This window comes from Megalops cyprinoides, chromosome 20, assembly GCF_013368585.1.
Source record: "Megalops cyprinoides isolate fMegCyp1 chromosome 20, fMegCyp1.pri, whole genome shotgun sequence".
NCBI lineage: Eukaryota > Metazoa > Chordata > Actinopteri > Elopiformes > Megalopidae > Megalops > Megalops cyprinoides.
In genome coordinates this window covers 18236867-18251185 of record NC_050602.1, presented here as the reverse complement: position 1 = coordinate 18251185, position 14319 = coordinate 18236867, and the positions used below count along the sequence as shown (strand labels likewise).

At 45.5% G+C, this 14319-nt stretch overlaps 1 protein-coding gene across 1 annotated transcript in view; it reads right to left on the bottom strand.

Annotated features, from left to right (window-relative positions):
* LOC118795635 (lipoma-preferred partner homolog) overlaps positions 1-14319 on the bottom strand; it is a 127222-nt gene that overhangs the window by 77025 nt on the left and 35878 nt on the right. The window contains exon 3 of the mRNA XM_036554262.1: positions 1703-1905. Coding sequence (XP_036410155.1) covers positions 1703-1901 — 199 coding nt within the window. The 5' untranslated portion in view covers positions 1902-1905. The remainder of the gene's footprint in view (positions 1-1702; positions 1906-14319) is intronic.

Sequence of the window (14319 nt, the reverse complement as noted above, 5' to 3'; positions counted from 1 at the left end):
TTTGAAAAGAGGGAAAATAGAGCTGGAATGGAATTAGAACAGGTAACAATAGATGTTCTGCGGAATTGAATTGAGGGACCTAATCTATTGCAGGAGTTAAACTGAGAGGAGCAAAATGGGTATTAAATTTGCATAATTTACCCCAACTGCGTTATATAAAGATCTGCCAAGTAAAAAAACAGCTCTTTGGATTTACTGACCTCACATTCAAGTGTGCAGCTCTTAGTTCCACTCTGATATTTAAACTATAGGGTGAAGACATCACGAGCAAAGATTCAAGCTTCATTTCTCTTTAACAACCATAAAGATCTTCAACGGCCCCGAGAGAATAAAGGTCTCCGGTTCAATGCTTCTTCTGCCCCTGTGTCAAACTTTTTTTTCTTAAGAAAAACACAGTTTTGAGCCATGTTACTAACAAGTGATGCCTTCTAATTTGACTTCCAGGCTGTAACTATGGAAACTATGGAAATATTTAATAGCACAGCTTTCAGAGAAAACCTGCATTAGCTGAAGAAACTAAATTACTGATAACAAATGGCATGTTTAAAATGGCAGAATGGAATATTAGGCAACCTTTGAGATGTACCTATGGAGATATTATATATATATATAGTGTGTGAGTGAGTGTGTGTGTGTGTGTGTGTGTGTGTGTGTGTGTGTATCTGCGCACGTGCACACATCCACACTACTTGGAAATAACCAACATTTATCTGGTTCTCAGGTATTCTCTTCTTCTCTTCTTCATAATATGACATCAACTAACATTTATATATAAAAATAAAAGACATTTTCCTTCCATAATATCACTGTGAAAAGACTAAGTTTATTGTATTCTATTGTATGTCTCTAATCGCTTAACTTTAAGAGAACAATGCTTGAAAAGCTGCAGATAGGAGGTAAGTTGTGGCTCTTAAGTTGTTCTAAATCTGAAATTCTCCAAATCAAGACATATTACATGCATTCATAATACAATACTGCCTTCAACATAAGTAGTTTTTGTTTCGATAAAAACATAACATTAAATGGTATACAAAGACACAAAGACACACACACACACACATGTAAACAAACAGACACATATAGACAGAGAACCACATACACTGAGACTGTCGCGCTCTGACAATCGCAAATAAATGGCATATGTTGGCATTTGCAACCTTACAAATGCAAATAAGCACATATCTGTGCAGTTAGACTCAGACAAACACAAATAAAAGCATATCTGTGCAGTTGCAAACTAACAGCTGTGTGTCCAGCTGTTCTAGAATGGAGGAAGTAAGGATCCAATTAGATTCTTTGCTTGTAGTCTCTGATTTACCTCATCGAGCCCTCAGCACAAGTGATTAGAGTTTCCAAAACTGAACTCCTTCAAGTCTGAAACAAATATTGCACTGAGAACTTATAAACGTAACTGTAAAGGGTATGTTTATCATCAAAGTTACTGAGGGTGAGCAAATAGCCATATACCATAAACAAAATCTGTGTAGTATGAAACCTTGTGAGATTCATACGCAGCTCCATGTATACAAATTTAGAAATCAGAGTTTCTATCTTATTACAATCAGAGATGTAGCTGATCATCCACGAATAACTGTAGTCATAGCTGACTCCACCAAAGAATCACTGAAGTGTCCAATCAAATTTGACCAGTGAAGCATCAGAGTTTCACAGCTGATTTCAATGCATGACAAACAGCACTTACCTCCACCCCCTGACAGCGGTGCCTCTCCCAGCTGCTTGAAGGGGTTAAACTTCGGTTTGGGAGCGACCACAGGGGCAAACTTCTTGGGCGCCTGCTGCTGGGACACCGAGATGCTGGGTGTGCCGAAGGCCGGGGTGGGCTCCATTCGGGCAGTCACCTGGCTCACCTGGTCACCGTCACTGTTGGGAGGGCTCCACATGGTTCTGCAGAGGCCAGAGAAAGACCATGGTCAGCTCTGAGGGTCGGAGAACAACCGCGTTCAGCCGTGAGGGTCAGAGAACAACCATGTTCAGCTCTGAGGTTAGGAGAACAACCGTGTTCAGTGATGAGGGTCAGAAAACAACTACGGTCAGTTCTGAGAGTCAGAAAATAACCACGGTCATTTCTAATCTGGGACCACCGCTGGTGGCAGAACTGACTGGCCTTACTCACTGCTAGAGTTTGTGCTACCTATGTAGAATAATCACAAAGAGACCTTTAATTGGTCACCGTCTGGGTTTGCCTTTTACGGCTTGGGGAACACAGCGAGGAAAATCTTAGTTGTTCATTACAGAAACAGCAACATCCTCAGACAGCTAACAGAGCTCTGCCGCGGCGGCCGCCGCTGTGTGCTATTTGCAGCTGCATTGTATTTATCTGAAAAGGCGGCAAACAAAGTGAACCTGACACATAGCTGTACACAAAATCCTTAGCTTATACCCTTGGGCTTTTATCTATTTATTCATTTATCCTGAGGGAGTCACAAGGCTAATATGGCGTGACGCGCTGAATGCATATGACAACGAGCGAAAAAGAACAACGGTATCGGTGTGCGCAGCCAACGCTCCCAGACGGAATCGGAGAAGGCCAATCATCAGACATGATCCGCGGCATCGGGCGGGGAATTAGCAGCGAGGAGCTGTCGTTATTAGCCGGAGAGTCATTGCTTTAATGAGAGAGAGGACTCGCGTTGGGTGATTTTTATGTAGACGTGAATAACTGCGTGGAACCAGCTGACGGGAAGCGTGTGAAGTCACGGGCGGCAGGAGTGAGTCAGTGAACAGGGCACGAGCGCGCGGTGCTGCGGGAGACGAGTGAGTCCAACGCTGCTTATAACAGCAGAAGGAGAGGCTGGGAAAGGGCGCGCATGACGGACGAGGTTGGGCCCTTCGCACGGCCTGTCATTCAAACCGCTGCAGCGCCAGGTCCTGGGCGCAGGTGGGTCATGTTACACTCCTCACACCTGAGGGACTCAGGGATAAACAGATCACTGCGGCTTAATCAGTCACACCATCTAACACTGGCCTTTGTCTTGCCTCGTCTGCAGATTTATGGATTCTTCTCCACTGGCAGTGAAATATGGGCAATCGCTGACAGCATCTGCAACTTAAGAAATGACACCACTGTGACCTCTGGTCTGGCCTGTTGGCTTGTCATAATACAGGAACAAATGCTGAACAGAAACTGAAATGCTCATGTCACCAGACTTTGTGCCAGTATGATCTGCGTTGGAAATGTAAGATTGCATTAAAAAAAAAAAAAAAAACACCCGCGAGGTTAAAACCTTTGTAAAAACAAACGTTATTATTTTAATTTCCATACGTTTCAAGCCAGGTGACAGCAGGGGGATCACTTTGTGATGTTGTCTTCAAAGATCCCCCTCAAAGATCTCTCCCGCTTCTGAAGCGGAAACAGTGCACTGTCCTGTCACCACACGGTGTTGTCTTACCAAGTAAAGAGAAGACGGGCTGATTTTGAACTTGGAGCAGTTCAGGAGGTGATCCAGACAAAGAGAAAACTTTCCATAAAAACATCCAACTCTACTTTTTGCATTAGTTTTTGCATTAGTTACACAGCAATTTTTTGGATTATTTACACTCAAATAAGTAAGTAAATAAATGAATAAATAAAATAAGACCACTCTGCTGGTTCAGCCAAAAGATAAGACTGCCTTGAAACTAAAATTAAATCAAGGCACAGTCACCCCCCTTTTTCTCATTTCAGTCTCCTCTTTCTCTCGCTCTCCGCCAGTGCGGGTCAAACACGCCCAGCAGTCACTCATCTAACAGACGACGGCTCCTCATGTGATCATTCCTCGAGTTCAGATTCGGTGGCAGGCAGGGACAGGGAACCTTTAGTGAACCAGTAATCCAATGCCTCTGCCCCCCCGGCATGCGCTGGCCCTGAGTCCCGAGCACCACAGGGTGTCTGCACGCCCTCCCAAATGCCAGCCCCCCCCCCCCCCCCCCCCCACCCACCCCACCCCGCCTAATCACCGAAGTGAGAATACGGGAATCAATGGATTATTAAGTAGCAGTCCACTAGTTATTACATGAGCTGTTACGCAAGTTGACATGCGGCTGCGCTCACGACGGCCTTCAGGCTGTGAAACCTGAGAAGTGGATTCTGGGGAGAATCTCTGTCACTTCCAGCATTTTGAGTTATCCCAGTCTCACCGCCCCGCGCAGAGGTTGGAGATGTGTACGAAATCACTCAACAGATTCTGGCCGAGCGCTTTGACGGATGCGGTCAAATTCAGACAGATGGGATGTGGCGTGACAGCGTTTGCGAGCGCTGTTGCTGTTGGACCCGGCGCCGCCCCGTGTGCCAGCTGTCTGCGGCAGAGGTGAAAAAGCAAAGAGCAAGGGATACAGGCCTGCCAGACACAGAGCAGGAGGGCGCTCCAACAGACACATCAGCAAGGTGCCACATGGAAAAAGCCACCGAGGAACGAATGCCGCTCCGGGGGGAATCGAATGTCGAGGACGGGACAGGGCGGTAAATCTCAGAGCCTGTCAGGGCTGATGTGTTTTTTGGGATCACGCGTGTACACGATGGAGAGCCCAGTCACTAGACAATGGAAAAAACAGATGAGAGGAGACACAGGCCAAACTAGGCTGAGCAATTTCACACGTACGAGGCAGAAATTCCTCACAACCAAGCCCCTGCCTCGCTGAAAGCCACTGAGCCATACAACCTGGAGTTTAAATCCCAACAGATTTCACCAAGTGGGTGAAATCTGTTTAATATGTGACTATTAAAAAAATTAAAAAGTAGTAGTAATAGTGGTGGTAGTAGTAGTAGCAGCAGCTGTAGTAGTTGTCAATGTGGTAGTTGAGATAGCAGTAGGTAATTATTATCATCATAATAGTAGGTATTAATAGTAATTGCAGTTGAATGTATTTTTTTTCATCAATATTATCAGTAGTAGTGGTAATAGTAGTCATATTATTAAAGCATCAATTGTGCATTGTGCTAGCAAAAAAAAATTATCGCAAGTAGCCTTTAAACTACACAGCAGAATGTCCATATTTATAACTTGAACCGAAGTGTTCTAAGATGTGAAACAAAAATAGTGCGAGACACGGTCTTGTGATTCTGATCAACAGAAACCCTTTCTCTTTTTCCTCAATTTCACAGAGCAGAACGCCGATCAATCAACACGTCTAGATATAGGGTGGGTCACAAACAAACGCTCTGTTTAAAAGAGGAGCCAGGGTTGTGGCCTGTGTCACTGTGAGCACAAGCACAAACACACTCACTTCTCCCAATTACGACGCACCTGGAGCTACAAGTAAATAACATTACTTGTACTTTCTCTTAACGTGTCTGTCTGGTACTTCAAATAAAGTTTTATGACAGAAGCATGTCTGAAAACGAACCTTAAAGCACACACCAACTCAATGACCCTCACCAAGGAGGTTCATAAATGCACTGTGAAAAGGTGCTCCCTGGAAAAACTTACTACACCTTTGGAACTTTAACCCAGGGGAAGTGATTTGCTTTACGCACCATATGAGCCTTAAATGGCCCTTGCGAGACTCAAATCGCTGGGCCCATCCAGCAAAATACACTCTCCAAAGATCGCTCGCCGCTCCATAACCCCACAACTGGAGCACCGGGCGTCTCGTGAGCCCTTCTCTGCTTCTTTCTATGACTGGCCGGCTCAATAACGCGTCCGGCGACGGCTTTCAATTTCGCGCGGCAGTCAGCACAGAGAGCAAGCCATGCGTTGAGGAAGGCAATATCCATCCCACCACGGCGCGGTGATGTATGGCTCGGGGGGACTCCTGCTGAAACGCCGCCGCTGAGAGAGAGAGAGGGCCATCCGAGAAAGGCCGCCCACAACCTTTCCTTATATGGAGGCCCATCACGCAGACGCTACGCTGTTAATCACTGTGATCTATTACAGGTAGGACAGGTCGAGAGAGGTAACAAACAGCCACCAGACCCAAACAGGGCCCTACATGCGCTGGATAATCACCAAAATGTACTTCATTCAACTAAACAGAAATAGCATTTTTTTTAACTAAAGGTTATTACAGATCATTAGGAGTCTGTGGAATGGGGTTTTTATTACTGGCTTGTATTTAGGATTCTTAGGATGAGACTTCATCTTGACCATGTTGCACTACAAGACCATACACAGACTTACACAGACCATATAATGACACCAAAGTCCTAAGGAAATGATCAAAGGATCTCAATACAAATACTGTGTAATTTACAACAATCCTCTAAGCCTATAAGCAGCAGCTATTCCTCCGTCTAGGTCCACTGTCAGCCTGAATGGCAGCAGTGGAACATCCATGACTCGTGTCTTTATTTCTGTCTTGTCCTTTCTGTCCACAGTTTTAGGGCTCACACTCTCTCCCCTTGGGAATACCAGGAACCCACCCGGCAGTCACCTCCCCTAGTCACTTCAGCCCAAAACCCCATTCTCTCCCATTTTGCTGTTTTGCGCCCCTTGAAGGGGTGACACCCTGGCGCGAGCCGGAGGATCCCCGCACGCCTCTCTGGTTGAGACATCACGGCCATGTTAGCAGCTCACGGCACCGAGAGCCCCGCGACAGACGGAGATTCCTCTCTGCACCTGCTCCTTTCCGTTCCGCCGGAGGGAGGAAAAAAAAAGGTGATGTCAGAGTGGCCCTCTTTGACTGTGACACCTGCTCCGAGCAGAGGGTACGCCAGGTCTCTGGCAGCCCGCCACACGCAGGTGTCAAATACAGCCTTTCAGAGGGGAGCCTTTCTGTGAGGCTGGGGACCCGCTATTGCCGCTGGTGTCGGAGCAGGCCTGACGCTTCCCGCCAGCCTTCATTTCCTCGACCGCTAGGCACAGAAACGCCGCAGTGCTGTCCAGGCGCTGCAGCCCTCCGACCAGCTCTGCCCCGGGCTCTAGGCACGGGATTCATCAGACCGGAAAGCGTGAATGTTTGACTTGACGTCATCCCCTCCAGTCTCCTGAACGGAAACGCTTCATTCATAAACTCCTTTGGCTGGAAGTATGTGTTAATATTATGTATGCTGTAAATATAATTATTAAAGACGAGCGTTTTCAAAAATCAATACAGAGGAGCTTTAAGACCTTTGGTAAGACATAAAAGTTTCAAAATTCAGGGAGGAAAACATTTGCAGTTATTACGAGACTTCGATAAAAGTTGACAGTATATAATCATGACTAAGAAAGCACTTGTCTCTAGCCCTGAACTCTATGCCTCAACCCTGCGACACACAGGTGAAGTAATAAATGGTCCTTTCCGAAAGTCAGCCAAGTCTATGCCTCTATATACTTTAACATTATCATTTTTTTTTTTTTAACTTTTTTTGTCACCATAAGAGAAGAAAGTACACAAATGCAATGCTTTCCATCAAATAGCACAAAGAAAGCAAATAGCAGTAAAAACACATAAAGCTAACATTACTAAGAGAGTCACTTTCAAAAGCACTTTCTGCAATTTAGCCTATCCTACATGACTAATGCAATGCTGAAGCTGTATGCCGTTCCCATGGAAGCAATAAAGTATTGAAAAGGCTAACTGCTCATAAATGTTAGAAACTTGTCCTAAACTCTTGACATATGATCACCCAGGGGCAGCAGGAGTTCACAACCCTACCGTTGCTATGCCAACCCTGCGCTAGCCGACACAAGGAACTCCCTCAACTGTATATCCAGCATCTCCCCTGTTAGAGATTTAGTTTCCCATCAGGGTTGCAAATACAAATCAAGCAAATCAGCTTTCCTTCAGGTCTGAAGCACTAACCTGTCCTTTCCGAAAACTCCCAGGAGCTCATCAGAGTAGGTCCCAGCAGGTGGCACCATTACTGCCACTCTGGGAGGGGCAGAAAGAGGAAGCACCCCCAGCACGGAGGGATTCTGCAGGGTCACGCGGCTCGATAGGCAGCCTCTGTCTCCAGTGCTGGAGCATGGAGAGGAACATGTGGCCACAGTTAAGGCACCCACCAAGTCAGATCCACGTGACCGACAGCATCATGACCCTCACCCCACCCTCCATTCTTTACTTCCGCCTGTACCATGGAGACTGGGGGATCTGAACTTTCATACTGTCATCCAATCGTGTTCAAACAAATCACAGCAGGTAGAGAGGGACGGACTGGCCATTCAAACAAATCACAGCAGGTAGAGAGGGACGGACTGGCCATTCAAATAAATCACAGCAGGTAGAGAAGGCACTGACTGGCCGAACCATCCAGGAACCAAGCTGACACAGCTGAGGAACTCTAGGGGAAAAAAACAACATTCCAAGGTCTACATTCCGCTCTAAGCATGTGAAACTAAACTAAATGAACAACCATCTGCTGGAATCAATCAGAGCACACTGTGAGACAGCATCACGCCCTTTGCAGAGCGTACTGTGAGCTCCACCCTACACACATGTGTGCCGTGCTTCAGGGCAGGTCAGGGTAGCTCCCATCTCCCGTCATCACACCACACAGCAGAGGGCCCTCCTTCTCCACGGCCCCATCGGGCCCGTCTGGGTTTCCTCACGCAGCTGACCAGATAACCCGCCGCAGCCAGACAACGCAGCGGGTTCATCGCGTGGCAGTGAGGGGTGCAGGAGCATTTACATCCTGTGTCTATCGCTAGCCACTTCCTCCCGTGCAAGCGGGCAGCTGTCCGTTATCTAGCCCGTGCATCCCGATGAAGAGATGGAAATGAGCGTCTGGGAGGAACACGGTTGTCGTAACGGGAGAGCCGAGCTCATGCAAAGTCATCGCAATCCGGGGCCGCAATCGCCAGCATCTCAACCGGAATTTGCATCGCGGATAACTATTGTGCGATCCTGACCAAAGCAACGACAGGGGTAGTTGCATGACAATAATAGTATTTGAATGCAGCACTTAGTCAATGACCTACTTTGTTTAGGTGCATAATTTGACGGCACTGTGTGCGTGAGAGAGCGTGTGTGTGTGTGTGTGTGTGTGTGTGTGCGCGTGCGCGTAATGGGATTCATTTTTAAAGCACTGCTCCTGCGGTCCAGGGAAACAAGGCAGAGGTTCGGAGTGTCCCAGAACCCTTAGCGACTTAAAAAACGACCAGCACTTCAAAAAGCACGCTTCTCTGTGGGCTATTAGAGCACCGACAGCATCTCTATAATCTTGGGCCACACAGTGCGACCGGTGCTGAACAGAGTTCCCAGCCACACCGAGGGCCCTGACACCGCCATCCAAACACTGAGGCCATTAGGAGCAGGTGATCCAAAGGCCCTGGCTGCTGTCAGAGGGGAGTGGCTGTCGTCGTGCTACGCTGAATGCGGAACAGAAAAGACATGCAATCTGATACGGGGAATAAAACTGGGTCGCAGGTTGCCACCACTGTCGAGCACCGCTAAGCCTTCCACCAGCAAACGTCTAACAGTAAAATGCTGTCAGGAAAGCGTCAGCTGAAAAACACAGTAAGACCTTCCTTCTGTTCTGCCCACGCTAAGGTTATTGTTTTACTGTATGAAAAAAATACAGCACTTGATTTTCTGAACGTTGAATCAGACACTTTCGCTGGAGTTCATGTCAAAATAATTAGTGGCTTTTCCTAGTAATCTTCAATTAGTAAGTGTTAAAGATTACTGTAATGTAAATTATCAATTATGTTTCAAAGAAAAGCCCTAGCTATCCATAAAACAAAATTAAAATGTTGTGGAAAATGACCCAGAAGTAATTAATGCAGGCAGTATAAAAGGCTCCTTCAGACAGACTTTGCTCCTCAGAAGTATTTATCAGCAGGTTATATCTGTATCTGATCATCTGAAAAATAAGATGTGTTAAAGACAGGGTTTTTTTTCCCTTTTTCTCCAGCCACAATTGCGTTCCACTTTTGGTCATTTTAGCGAAGAATTCTCCCAGAAGCCAAAGGCACTGGAGTACTTTAAGACGAGCAAATGTAATTACGGGAAATAGCGTTGTTATTAATTAAAGGCTGGGCATTTTATTAGGGATAATTGGTCAGTAAATTAATTTCCCTTCCCCCTTCCTACCTTTCAAGTTATGAATTTAATATTTTTTTTCCACCAGAGAGCTGCCTGGAAATAGGCCCCTCTATACTGCAGCCACAGTCAGTTAGCGGACATTCCGGGCCTTTCCAGCATAGCAGACACATTCTCCCATCATTTAACCCAACTGCTACTGTGCAGAACGGGCCTTGCCTTTTGTCCCCACTTCTAACCACAACTACTGACCCAACATTATCCTGGAAAGCAGGACTTCAAAGACAAAATGGCGATCCACTTCCAAGCCACACACAAGAGGAGGAAGATCGATAGAGTGGCTTCTTTGATTGGCTTTGATGACACCCCTGTTTGCCATTCCTAATGTTTATTTAACCTCCCCATCCACCTTTGTGTTTGTGAAACACTTTTTCAAAATGGCTGACCAGAAGCAGCTCACACTCACTCAGACACTCACACACACACACACACATACGCAGACACATACACATACGCACCTCCCACGAATGCTGCCACAGTTTCAGAAACAGGCAGCGAAAGCACCTGTTTGGATATCCACCACCTCTCCACTTCTTTGTTGTACTTTTAATTTCCAGAGCAGCCAAGCAGATTAAGACAAGAGATCAGAACCCATGTCCAACAGCTGGGGATAAACACCAACATAAAGATATTCTTTTTAAAAAGTCAAAGTCATACAAATAGAGGAGTGTGTCTTAGTAAATGACTGTAGTGCATCTGGGAAAACAATGACATCACGGAGCTGCCATGTGGACTGCTTTCTTTGGGGTACACTGAGGATGGAGGGCATGCTGTATAGTGTAGGACTGCAGATCACATCTAACAGGTCTGATAGCATACCTGATATTATTTTAGTTTAAAACTTTTCTGCATGATTTCAATAAACTCTTTCTCTTATCCAGAGAGGGATTATCGCGTGGGTAGTATGTGTGAAATAAGCCAGAACCCGATCGAGTAGAGATATGCACCATTAAAAGATGCACAAAAACTTTCAGGCATCTCTCAGGAGAGAAAGAAAAGAAGGACACTTTTTCCGTGTGTGTTTACGCCAGGTGGCACAAGATGACAGAGTGCTGACACTGTTCCTGAAGGAACAAACAAGTGGTTACTCCAATCAGACCTCAGAGCCTCCTGTTGAGCAGGACAGGCCATTCTCTCAGTAAGCACTGTATCACAGGAATGTCACTGCATCTTGCGAAACATCCAGGGATGCTCTTATCATTCTTTAACCTGTACATCTGCTCTGGGTTTGAAACGGATTACGTTTTATGCAAAAAAAAAAGCCAGGTTTCTGGCTGAATATTCACCAGCCACATCAAGTGATGCAGTTACAGGGTGAAGCTACTGGGAGAAGACCCTGTTAAATTTTATACGCTCCTTTCTGTAGGTGTGGCCTGTCTCTCTCGTTCTGGTGTTAGGAAGCGCAGAGGTGTTCAGTGCCCCACTAGCCAACATCTTGGGGGCGGGGGTGAGGGCTCCACACTGGGAAAGTGTTTGGGAGAACTGCACCATTCATCCCACGCATCATTGCATTCATAACAGCAATCTTCTGAAGTGCAGCTCTTCCCAGTGATAAATGTTTAATACTGGAAGACCTGGGGTTAAGAGGGAGAGCAGGCATGTGAATTAGCACTTATAAAAAAAAAAACACCACATGAGTTTCTCTAAAAGCCCAAATCGTGCTGCTGTTACAGAAACAGATAACGTGGTTTACTGAATGGGGAACTGGACCTATGAGCAGTGTGAGAAAAATCTAATGAATGAATGGTATAGGTCTTTCAGAAGTCCCCTCCGCATCATAGATGAACGGGAGCTCTCAGCGCCAGCAACACCACCGCCTCTCACCACAACACAGCAACTGGACCGTGTGCTCTGTGTTATATAAAGAGGAGAAATCTACAAAATCTTGGCTCCTGTATATACATTAACTTCATCAAACAAGATTCTGCAATTCATGAACTGAATTTAAACCGATTCCCTCAATCGACTGAATTGAAATGAACTTTTCCCCCCCAACTTTGAAGAGAATACAGTGCTCCCATGGCAACAACTTACAAGTAGGTGTCTGCACTTTCAACCCCACTTCACCTTGAAGAGGCCGAGGCAAAGTGGTTTTAGGACCCAAAGACAGCTTTGGAATCCAGCCCTTTCTGCCCGGGGAAAGGGCCTATGCTGAGCTGCACGAGAACGGCAGTAGTTAAGGAGCTGAGCTTGTAATTAAAATGCTCCAGGTTCCATTCCCAGGTGGGCGCTTTCACCGTACCCTTGAGCAAGGTATTTAACCCAAATTGCTTCTGTAAATATACAGCTGTATAAATTGATAATATGTAACAATGTAGGATATGTAAGTCACCGTGAATGAGGCCATCTGTTTCTGCCACACTGGGTAAGATAATCTGCTTAATAGGTAATATTAATGATAATATTATTAACAATAATAATAAACAATAAACAGAAACTAAGGTAATAATAATATTTTGTTGACTAATAAGGGAGCAGGCATAATTTGGAAAAAGAAAAGAGAAAGTAAAGAATAAATAAAAATAAATACAATATTTTTAATAACAATCATAATAGTTGATTGTGTTATATGAATTAAAAGCTACCACAGCAAGACTAATTCCACTGCTGTTGGTTCACGCACATTCTGTTACATTAGAGGAAACAACAGCACTGTTTGCACTGCGTGAAAGAGTGGGTACGACTTCGATCGGAAGAGGAGGTATGGGTGGGGCTTGCGTCAGAAGGGGAGGTATGGGTGGGGGGTATTAATGCAGAGAGAGGAACTGGGCAGGGTGTGTTCACTGTATGAGGAGTGGGTGAGACTTTAAGGTAACGAGAGGTAATCGCACACACTATGCTATGACAACACAAGATCCCTGAATCAGGAACTAATGATTTGAGGCCTGTTCTTTGTCCTCTTGTGTGGCCTCATAAGCATGGCCTCACTACAAAGAAGTCTGAAATTAACTCTGAACTTTGAACTTTAACTTTGAAAAAAAACACCAGTATCACATTTTCCAGTGCTTTCTCATTAAACCTTTTTAAGAAGCTGCCAAGCTCATGACATCATTAGATTCATCAGGGAAAATACGAATTTAATGTTTAATGAATTCAAAGTTAAGGGCAATTAATTCAGTTTTAATTCAGGCCTGAAGTTTCTCTCCATACATGCTCAACAAAGTCTATTCATTGTGGCCACTATCATTGATGCTGTTTAGAAAACACTAAAAAAAAAGTCAGTTTTATGTTGATTTCTGTGTTGCATTTCACCCAAACATGCCACACTGACGATCAGCACGGGGCCGCGAAATAAAAATAGTTTAATGCAACTGATAATGCCAGCGCCTTTAATTAAATCAAGTGACCTTTCAGAAGTGCGGCTCTGGATTCAGCATCGGAGGAGACCAACCTAAAAGCCAGCAGAAACTAATCTGCCAATTTTCTCTGAGGTAAACAGCATCACAAAATGCTAATTAGGCATCCTTCTCTGAGTGGGCAGTAAAGTCAACCGGAACGATCAGGTGAGGAGGAGACAGATGTTATTTATCAGAGGCCTCGCCGTCGTGTCATAGGTTACAGCAGAGGCAGCACAGCTAAAGCAATTTAATGTACTCCACAGAGGAGCGGGTTTCATTTTCTCACAAACCAACCTGCCAGTTCGCCCTTCGCGGAGGCCCCTTGTATTCTGATCAAAAGTGCCCCCGTTTACTTCACCATACGCTTGCAGCCACGCCGTAAAAAGCCATTTCATCACTCGGGAACACCTTATTTTTTCATGGAGATTTCCCGATCGAGTCTGACCCCCCCTTGCAATGTATTAAATCATTCAGCCTCTGCGAGAGACGGCCACGCCAAATAGCGCTGGAAGCATTTGACTCCGCGCCGCTATCTGAAAGGTCCGCGGCAGGTCTTAAGTTAAAAATAGCCATTTGGCAAGGCAGGAGGATACAGAATGTTCCGAGAGAGCAGCTCGCAGAGGCCAACCAAAGGTAAAAAGGGAGGGATACATGAAAGCATTTTGAGGAATCTAGTAATAGAATGTGGGAAACACTTAACAAACAAGCAATTAAAATACCCAGCTGGATATTTAGCAATGCAGGGTTGTAAAGAGATGGTCCTTGACCACTTTGTGTGGGCTCCTTTGATATGAGACAGCTGCACGGCACACCACCCGACAGTGGGGCCATAAGCTTTGAGCAAAAAAAGCTTCCTGTTTACCAACAACACTCAGAAGATAAGACACATCAGTCCCTACCCACAAATGGCAGGTGCTGATCCTCTGTACTTGTGCATAATTTAGACTGAGCGCCCCACCCCAAGAGCAGCAGGCATTAGAGCAATGCTTTGGGCATTGTGCAATGGGAGGCCCGGCAAAAC